Source organism: Labrus bergylta, chromosome 3 (genome assembly GCF_963930695.1).
Source record: "Labrus bergylta chromosome 3, fLabBer1.1, whole genome shotgun sequence".
NCBI lineage: Eukaryota > Metazoa > Chordata > Actinopteri > Labriformes > Labridae > Labrus > Labrus bergylta.
Window position 1 is genome coordinate 12773747 of NC_089197.1, and position 10426 is coordinate 12784172.

At 40.5% G+C, this 10426-nt stretch overlaps 1 protein-coding gene across 2 annotated transcripts; it reads right to left on the minus strand.

Annotated features, from left to right (window-relative positions):
- Window position 1: 1 nt before the first annotated feature.
- On the minus strand, window positions 2-7820 carry LOC109986822 (cellular retinoic acid-binding protein 1). Of its 2 annotated transcripts, XR_010665953.1 has the most exons (5): window positions 7663-7820; window positions 5670-5848; window positions 4744-4857; window positions 343-462; window positions 2-141 (listed from the first exon to the last, which is right to left on the minus strand). XR_010665953.1 is itself a non-coding variant. In XM_020637650.2 (4 exons), the coding sequence occupies exons 1-4, from the start codon at window positions 7730-7732 to the stop codon at window positions 412-414; spliced, it is 414 nt and encodes a 137-aa protein (XP_020493306.1). In that variant the 5' UTR covers window positions 7733-7820; the 3' UTR covers window positions 183-411. The 2 variants fall into 2 exon arrangements, 1 of the variants encoding a protein (XP_020493306.1); XM_020637650.2 differs by lacking the exon at window positions 2-141 and having other exon boundaries at window positions 183-462.
- Between the last annotated feature and the right edge of the window lie 2606 nt (window positions 7821-10426).

The following is a 10426-nucleotide window of genomic DNA, read 5'->3' on the forward strand; positions in this document are numbered from 1 at the left end:
CTGAAACTCAGTTGGCCATCTTCTTTTTTCATTTCTTACATTTTGTTTGTTAAACACATGAACCTTTATATCGTGGTCACATATAAACGAGGGGAGTCTTCTGCTGAGACCTCATCTTTGTCTTTTCTACTTTTCCAAACCCTGAAGCAGGAAGGAAACAACGGACAAAAAGACAACAAGAATTCATACTTTGATTGTTTAATTTCCAATGCTAGAAAAATTATATACAAAAGGAGAAAACAAGCGGTAAAGTGAAGATGAAGTTGGTTTCACAAAGGTGCAAATTGTTTTGTGTCAAAGCAGATTATTTGAGACGTTGCATGTCATTTGAGTAATCCTCACCCCGTCAGTTAGACACTGAAAGAGTTTTTTCATGAAGGAAACTTGAGCTCTGAACGACCTGGACGTCTGCTACACTCGTACATAAATCCTGGTACAGACCACATCATTGGCTCCAAAGATCTAAAAAAAGAAGGACAAAAAAAAAAAAAAAAAAAGATTTTTCGGTTTTAGTTTTTTTGTTTAGTGTCCAATCGGTCTTATGACTCACAGACTGGACACTTTAACACTTACAATGCGACTTTCTGAGATTTTCAGACCTAAACAAATGCTCTCATCTGCCCCCCCCCCCCCCCTCTTCATCCCTCATCTGCCCCCCCCTCCTGTCCTGTGAGAGCAGCAGATTGGTGCTGAAAGACATCTGAAAACAAGATTCTACAATCAATCTCAAGTAAGGATATGCACCTTACAGTTGGTACAATTTGGTTGTTATACAGTATGTTTGTCTATTTAGGAAAGACAGTCTGTTGTTTCTCCTTCAGCTGAACCCCTGTGATGACACTCTCTATACACGGCGTCCTTGAGTGGGCGGGGCCTTCTTATTCCCTCACGCGGTGGTAGGGCTAACTTCCAGAGAGGGAAGGGTTCACTTGAAAAAAACAAAATGAAGTTATTGTTCTTACATTTGTCATTGAAAAGCTAACGTAGGACTGGAAAATAAAACTTAAGTGAAGTGATTTATTTTCCTCACCATCTGCCTTACGCAACATTTAACCAAACCAAACAAATGAAGTATATACCATAATATAACAGAAAGAATAAGTGGCTGCAGTGCTATCAATATAATTGTTCACATTTAATACAGCTTACTCTGCATGCATGGTAGTCCCGTAAAAGTCTTCTTATATTTCAGTGTTAAAGTCTGATATATCTGCTGATTTTTATTTCCACTTAACTGCTTTAATGCTGCCTAATGCCAGATTTTAATATGACACTGCTGCCTGCTAAAGAACCAGACGTGACAAATACCGATATTAAAAAGGGGGGAGAGCATTGGATGCCCCGGGTTATGGGTGGATGTGTCCTAGTCTTAAGATTTATGGGAGTCCCAGGGGCGTAGCGTTATGGCTTACTGCTGCACCACACATCATCATTACCTCTGGCCATGAGCTGTGGCGGAGCGGGGAGGGGGGGATCAGACCAGCGCTTTGAAATATGGAGCTGAGACGACTCCATCTGGCACGTGGCGCGATACCGAGGGAGACATTAACTGGAGGTAACACAAGGGTCTATTGGCATTTCTCAACAGTGTGATCAATGAGACCAATTAAAGCCCGCAGGAGGACACACACAGATTTGGTTCCCTGACACTATCACCGCCGCACAATTCCTCCTGGCCCCCCGTCTCATCGAGAAGTAGCCAATGTAGGACTGCAATCATCTTTAAAGAAATCAATGATTATTGGCTTAAAATGTAAAGCAAGAATATGAGGTTCCCCACATGGCTAAGTAAAAGAGTCGTTTTTCATTCTGAAGTATTTATCCTCCTCTCCCTTTTTTTTTTTTTTTTTTTTATACTGTGGACTCTCCCAGCGGTCATTATAATCGCACATCGAGAGCAGCCAGGCACATGCTGTCTTCATTAAGCCCGACGTCCATCCATCTCTCCCCGAGAGCCTAATTTCCTCATCTGCTGGCCAGCGCTTCTCTTCAAGTTTATGTGCATTTTTCTCTGTTTACACTGAAGAATTTCTCAGAGAGGAGTGTACTCGTGTTAGAAGATGGGCTTTCTGAGTTACGTTCCCTGTAGGGGAAAGAGCAACAAAAACTGGTTCTATTACACACATCGGCTAACAGAGGAGCATTTGTCCTGTGCCAATAGATCCTGAAAAGGTTTAGTGATCCTGTTTTAGAGAATAAAGCCCTATCTTACAAGTAGAGGCAACATGTGAAGAATATGCTTCATGAAAGAGTTGTAGCCTAAAAGTGCCCATCCTACAGATTGCATGAAAGACCCTTTATGAAATGATCATACTGAGGCTGAATTATAGATTAACTTTATAAATCTTTAAAGGTTATTTTTGCATGAACAAGCTGGAATTTTGTGCATTTTGTCCCTCATTTCCCTTTTTACTCTCCATCATATTCACATACACACCACACTGTTTCAGCATGCGAGGTAACTGGTCTGTCATCTCCACCGTTCATCATTAGGCTTTACAATCACTCTGTGTGAAGATACAATTTACAGTAAGTTTGATTGAGACGTCTGAAACGATTCACTGTGCAGACAGAAGCATGGGCCAGTACCGCCAGTCTTTTCATGAAGGTTTCACAGTGAAATCTTTCAGTCTGTTTCATCATGGAGGAAATCTGTTTCTTTGTTTTAACATCATTCATCTCTTAGAATCAAAGTGGTACATTAAGTTATGTTGAAAGTGAGGGAGTTGTGTTTAGATTACACACGTCTGGGATTGTATCTAATCTGATATTTTCTTTAAAAAGCGTCTTACTCTCCCACCGATGATTTAACCCCACATGCCGATCAGATTACACCTTCCATCACGCCAACATGAACGGACACACACACCCTTATCTTGATCAAAAACACATTTTGGTCCTGTTCAAAGCTTTTTCTTTCTGTTCGATCTCAGCCCTTCTCAAATATTTTCCTGATTAGGTATGTAATAATCAGTTAAAAAAAAAAAAAAAAAGAGATCTCCATCACAGTGAAACTGGACTCATTCTTGTTGTCCATCTGGGCAATAAATCCAACCAGGCCCAGATGTTTACAATAAAAAAAAAAAACTTGATCCTGGAACTGCCAGGAACTCAAGTGTTTCTGATACATGCAAGATCACAAAGTGCTGTTTAACTGCAAACTTATGGCAGTGACATGATCATATATTTCCTTATAACCTGCACGATGTTGTTGCAACCTAACAGTATTCACTTGTTTTCGGACTCTTGAATATTTTCTTGTTCACAGCAAAAACAGACTTGATGTTTTAAATTCTATTTTTCAGACATTTTCTTAAAAAATCTCACTTACTCTGGAGCGTCAATGCACCATGAGACTCTTCTGTCTCACAGATACCGGCATGCTCATCCACACCCTCATTTGGCAAAACAAGGAAACACAAGGACTTGGTGGTTCATGCAAAAGGCCATTAGAGATCGTAACATTTTCTAGGAACTACGTAGCATTTTGGAAAAAATATTGACCAGATCATTTTAAAAATTTCACATCTGGTGTCACCACCCAGAGATGGACTCTCTCTTAAACATCTGGATAGTTTTGGTTTCTGCCTCGGCTGTGATTCCTCTGGCCCGTCCATTATCTCTGGGAAATCATCTTATTTTGTTTTCCCACCAATAGCAAGATGATTGGCACCTCTACATGTGTGCCTGTACTGCAGATATGAAGCAATCCATCCTTGATGTTCAAAAAGAAGGCCTGCAACTGATTCTACTCACTGATGTTAACTCTGAAAAATAGCTTCCCTGTTAGGTAAATCATCTTTTGATATATAAGATGCCAGTTAAGGGTTAACACTGCACACAGAAAATATTCAGTTTATTGTCTTAGAGGACTGCAAACAACACAGAAAATATCCATATTTGTGAAGCTGGAACCCATTTATGCCACATGTGCTTTAAAACTTTTAATGATTCGCCCTGTTTCCAGTCTTGTGCAAAGCTAAGCTTCCAACCACAATTTCAACACAATTGCCAAGAACACCAATTAGCACATTTCCAAGAACGATAACAATTGAATGCACCAGAACTACCAAATAACAGCGCTTCAAACACAGATTGTCTCTTCAGCACATGTTTTCTTTTTTTAAAGATTTATTTTTTGGGCTTTTCGTGGCTTTAATGCAGAGAGAGGACAGTAGATAGAGTTGGAAACCAGGGAGAGAGAGCGGGGAATGGCATGCGGAGGGGGGCCATGGGTGGGGGCGAACCCGGGCCTGCCGCTCGAGACGATGGTCTCAGCGCATGGGACGCACGCCCTAACCACTGCGCCACCAGCGTGCCCCAGCACATGTTTTCTTATTGGCACGAAGAGAAACAGAAAATGACCCGTGTGGTTAAAGACAGTGACCTCCAAATCTGACACCTCATCCCGCTTCACATAACATCCGAACATCTGGTCATTGATCTGCTGAGAGTTCAGATGAGAATGGGAGTCATTGTTTAGACATCTTTCTCTAGGCAGGTGGGATTAGAGCATCTGGGAGCCACAGTATGAAAGAAAACATGGAGAGAACTTGTTACCTTTCTATAGAGAGAGGACCAGAAGAGAGGATCCTAAAGGGACACAGAGGAAACCGACCAGAGTGTACAGAGATGCTTTACACACCAGGATTGTTGTATGTGTAAAGCGAGATGTTGCACTCTCCTTTGTTCTCTGTGTGACACCAGATTTCTACTTAGAGCAAACTGAACAAAACTACTCACCAGTATGAGTTCGTCTCCTTTGAGTTCTCGGCTCCAGAAGGTCTTGGGGCCATTCCCGCTGACCAAAGTCTGTTTGCAGTAAATCTTGTTTTCTGTTTCCCAAGTGGCCAAGCTCTGTAGAGAAGAAGAGTTTAATGGGCTTTCTTATATTTACCGCCTCAGTTTCACCTTTATAGGGTGTCAACAGGAAAGTGAAATGATGGCTGAGAACCAATGGGGACTGTCCATTTATCTTTTTCTTGTGCTTTTGTTCAACTTTAGAAAAAATAAGAATGTCTTTATTGCATTTTTAACGACTTCCATGTCGCCAGTTTTCCATGAATTCTGTCAAATGTGAGACTCAAAGGCATATTTGACCAATTCTCAAAGTTCACTGAACTTTGAGAGGAACGCTACCTCACCCATTTTGGAAAGCCTAATGAGAGGAGTCGGAGCTTTACCCTAACTAAGGACTAGAGGTCATAGTTATCTGTTTTGGTTTTGACCACATTTTGGGACTTTTTATGTCTTTTATTTTAAACAGGACAGTAGGTAGAGTAAGAAGTTGCGAGGAGAGAGTGGGGAATGACGTGAAAAGGAGCCAAGGGTTGGAGTGGAACCCAGGCCGCACGCTTAGAAGACTATAGCTCCCATACATGAGGCACGCGAACTAGCTGCTAGCCCAAATAGCGCCGTGACCATTATTTTTTAATCTGTTTTAAAAATTGTAACATCCCTGCATTAAACTGCAGTTGCACATTTTGTCAATCCCTCCGAGTTTAGGTGCTTGTTGTGGGACTCCAAAGAGTTGTGTAGTCTAAACGTTCTGCTTTAATATTATATTTCTGTACTTCTTTGTGGACAGAAAGCCAGTTGTTGAAATCTCAAAATGTTCTCCTGCACAGAAAGTGCTTTTAAAACTTTACTGTGTCAATAACTATATTTACCTTACACTTCCTCCCGTCCACCGTCTCCTCATTAAATTCCTCTCCGATGAGGAAATTGATCTCTGTGGTGCGCACTGTGGTGGATGTCTTGATGTAGAAGTGCTCTCCGTTCTGCTTTATCTCCACATGGGGTTTGGACGCAGCCGCCACTGCTACCTTCCTCAGCATGGCGTTCACACCTGAAAACACACAAGACTACATGTGAGAAAATCTGTTCCAGATCCTTCCCAAATACAGATTCTGATACCCTGACTTTAGTGTTGGCCAACATCCCTGCTGATGCTAACAATACAAACAAATTGCATACTGGCCAATACTACATTTAAGTCTGTATCAGAGATTTTTCTATGTGATTTGAAAGAACGTTGTTGAAATTTGAACTCAACAGAATAAAAGTCCCTCCCTATGAGGCTTCACTCTAGTGAAGGGTAGTTGGCAGAGGCTTGAGTCAGAGTGTAGGTAATTTAATTATTGAATTTATTGAATTAGGACAGTGCACAGAGTGTCAGAGTGAGGGGCTGCACATGAATGCCTTGCTCAAGGGCAGATCAGCAGAGCACGGCAGTGAGCTGGCACCTCTCCAGCAACCACACCAGTTTCCATATTTTAGTCCGTACTACGACTTCAACCTTCTGGTTCGAAAACCCAAGTTCCTACGTGCTGGACCACTGCCTGCCCCCCTCTTCTAAGGCAGGTAAAAAAAAACATCACATTACAGGACCCCTCACTGAACAGTCTTTTAGACAACACACATAAAAGCTCCCCAACCGTTTAACTAATAACAGACCCACATACAATAAGTGAACGAATGCAAGCGGTGGATACAAACCTGATTTGTTTGTAAAAAGACTGAAGTGGGAATGGGAAATATTGGCTAAATTTGACAAAAAGTGTGTTTGATTAAAATTGCTTACCCCCACTTTAAGGTTGGACCGATGAGTCTGTAAAGATGTGAAGGGTTAAAATTCAGAGTGACCAAATGAAGAAAAAATGATTTTGTGCCTCCGAGAATTTTGAGCTCTTTCTCCATATTTTATCATCTGTCATGAGTTTTCATCACACTTTCCTGTCTGCCTCTGGCGCCGAAAGGCTTGTAACAAAAATCTTATTTAGAGGTGAAACTTGCTTTAGAGGAATGCATGAAGGTATACTTTTCTGTCTCAGGCGGCGTCATGTCACAGTGAAAACAAATCCTATTGAAGTTGTCAGGTGGAGAGTAAATCATGAAGCAGTTTGTTCTCGTATTAAAAAAAGGATCTTCCTCCTGCAGCTGTAACTGAGATAGTTGTCAGCAGATGTTGCAAATATAGAGAGGTGCAGTGACAAGGTGATGAGAGGGAGGAATGCTGCTGGCTTGTGCTTTGTTTAGCTCTCCTGTACATCATGATGGATTCTGTCCTCCTAACGAGTGGAAAAAACGATTAACCCTGTTTGTCACACAGTTACAGTGCAAACAATTAGACGAGAGAACGCTTCAGTCTGCTTCCGATCCATCCTCTCCTTAGTCCATCACTCACACAATGCAAGAGCTCATCGTCTCCTCCTTTGAGTTGTACGTAGCACACTTTTTGCTAAGCATTTGTAATGTAAAATTTCTCTTCTGCAACAACACTGTGGCATGAAAATTAAGAAAAAAGAACTGCAGAAGAAAGATCACTTGGACATTTTTTGAGGTGAATTTAGAAGTGAAGTACAAGTCTTTATCCACCCTCTCTAAGACTTACAATCAACATATAATCTCAAATGTGTACCACAAGCGAGATGCATTTAAAGTTTTGTGCAATTAAAAAAACAGACTCTATTTTAACTCCAGTAATCTCTGCATGACTCATTAACTTTGATTACTGCCACATTTCTCTATTTCATATAAAATCTTATAAGTGTAGATGATAGACATTTGACCATGTTATCCATTCCACGCTGAGTCTCTAAAACCCACTCAAACCATCATGGTAAAATAAAAAAAAAGTCAACATGAGTAAACTGTCCTTACCCAGGGCTTTGAGCAGCTCCTCAAAATTCTGGCTGTCTTTCATTTTCCAGGTGCCTTCGAAATTGGTCATTTTTCTTGTGTGGTTTTGAACGTGTGTCAGGCTTCTGCTCGTCCGTCTCTTGCGCTTCTTTTCTTCAGACTCTTTCACTGCCTTTGACCAAGCCTGTTCTCCCCTCTTCTCTCCTCCCCTTGATCAGTGATCCCACATGACAGACCCCCCCCCCCCCCCCCCCCCCCCCCCCCAACCCCTCCATCTCAACCTCCTCTTCCACACAATTAAACACACACCACACACACACACACACACACACACACACACACACACACACACACACACACACACACACACACACACACACATTCTTGATGGTTTTATTCTCATTTAAGATTTATTTTCATGATCCTGCTATATTATAATTCAGCGTGTTGGTCTTCATGCCTCGTCTCATTTACTCCACCATCTCATTGTGAGGTTATTTGAAAAATTAATGGTGGATTAAAACAGATGTTTAGTCTCAAAGCCTTAGTGGTTAAATCTGTTTTAGCACTAAAAGAAGAAGACTGGAGTGACGTGTCTCTTTTTCAAAACATGATTTATAGAAACTGTTTTTAAAGAGACAGTGTAAAGCACTTCCAGAAATTCACATCTGGTTAAATCCAGTCAAACTTAAATGTGTTTTTTAAATTACCTCGTTGGAAGTCATTAAATGATATAAAAAGCCAAAATATGAAATAGATAGTCGTACTTTTTATCTCACAACTTTCTGTCTCATAATTATGAACTTTGATTTTCAATCTCATAGTTATGACCATCTGTCTTATATTCATGAGTTATTTTATATGTTTTCTTCTCAAACTAGCTTTTTGTTTCATTATATCACCTTTTTATCTCCTACCTCTAAAATGTTGTGTCATAACCTTGGTATCCTTTCTCATACTATTGACCTTTAATCTCACAACTATGACCTCTTATCTCATCATTTAATGTTCCAGACCAAGTCGCCCAAACATGTTTTATTTGATTTGTTTCTCATTTTCTAATATTGTGAATAAAAGATCCAACTCACGAAACACATCGTTGTCACCAGTTGACACTACTCGGATAGTTTGGCAGAAATACTGTTTAAAGGATCAGTCTGCATGCTTGAACTCTCAAAATATACTCAATATTCATTACGCCTACATCTTGTGTAAATCTGATCAGTTCCTCCAAAATGCCCGTGAAGATATTTACACCTAAAGCCAGTTAAAGGAAAGTAATCCACAGTTGACTTTCTGTCTGAATAAAGTGGTTCATGTGAAGCACTGGCCGTGTGACTACACAAATCAAGTAAATCAATCCCCCACATAACTGAAATCGCAAAAGATATTCCAAACATCATTGCATAAGAAGGAGGTCATTTCAAAGCCAGGACAGAGAGAAGGAAGAGCAACCAAACACTCTCTCAGCGTACAAGTGTGCAATCTGAATCTTGTATTAAGACAGAGTTAAAGAAGGGGAAGCTGCATTTAAAAACATATTATTTGTATACATTCACATTGTGCTGGGGCTCAGAAAGTTCAACGTACTAAAACCAGGGGACACAGGACCAATAGAAATACAGTTCAGAGTTTAAATTTGATTTTCTTTTTGTCCTTTGCTGCTTTCAATTCTCTAAATCGTGGCCAACGCAGCAACAAAGATTACATAACAGTCTTGTTAAAACTATTCTCCTGTCTTTCCATTCACTATCCTACCTTTTATTCGCCCCTCACACACACACACACACACACAGCTGTCACTATTACCCCCCATGAGAATGAGAGGCCCTTCCTCTAACCCCGGCCGAGTCAGATTTGTTCCTCTCTGACGGCTCCTCGTCCATCTTTTTGACAAAGTGCCTTCCAGACACGGCGGGATAATTAATGTAGAGAGCAGAACTGGGAGCACTCCGTCATCCAGCCTGAAGTGTCAGCTCCGTGTCGCCCTCCCTGTTTGTTTCATTCATCACAGCATTTGTCTCTGCAGGGTTTGATTTCCAAAAGGGAAAGTGACCCTTTAAAAAGGTAATGTAGGATGTAAGGGAACAGTCTGCTGCCATCTATTGTCCTGATTATGAAACAAAGGACTGCAGGCGTTATGCTGGCTGGTCTATTTAAGGCTTTAAAAGGGTTTTTTCTATCCACAGGCTGGACTGGCGTTGACGTTTTCCAGTGATTTGTTTGCCAGAGCTTAATAAGCTGATATTTTCACAACATTAAAAGTCATATTCACATACATATCCACAATGTAAAAAAGTTCATTTTGACCCCAAATATTTCCTGTTTCATTTTTATGCTGCTACACCCAGGGAGGCAATTTGTTCAGGTTTGAATTGAATGTTTTTGTAACATTTCTTCACCACTTTTAACTTTGTTCCCCTAACTGCCCTGAAGGAGAAATTAAAAAATGAATCCCACATATTATTTCTTATATTAGATAAAATGAAGTCAGGTTCATCAAAAACAAAAACGTGACACATTTCCTGTATTAAATGAGAAATAATTGAATAATTATGAGCGACAAGACTCAGAATTTGATTCTCCTCCCCCTTCATTACCAGTATTGTACTGCAAGTTAACAGAGTATACCAGAGAGTACCATCCAGACCTGCTCTTTGTGTCCTGAGATAACATTTGTTACATGTTGGTGCTCTACAAATAAAGATTGTTTGATTACTTCTTTTTTTTAATCAATCAGGGACATTACATGTAGGCATTGTTACATCAAATTAAAGTGCAACTG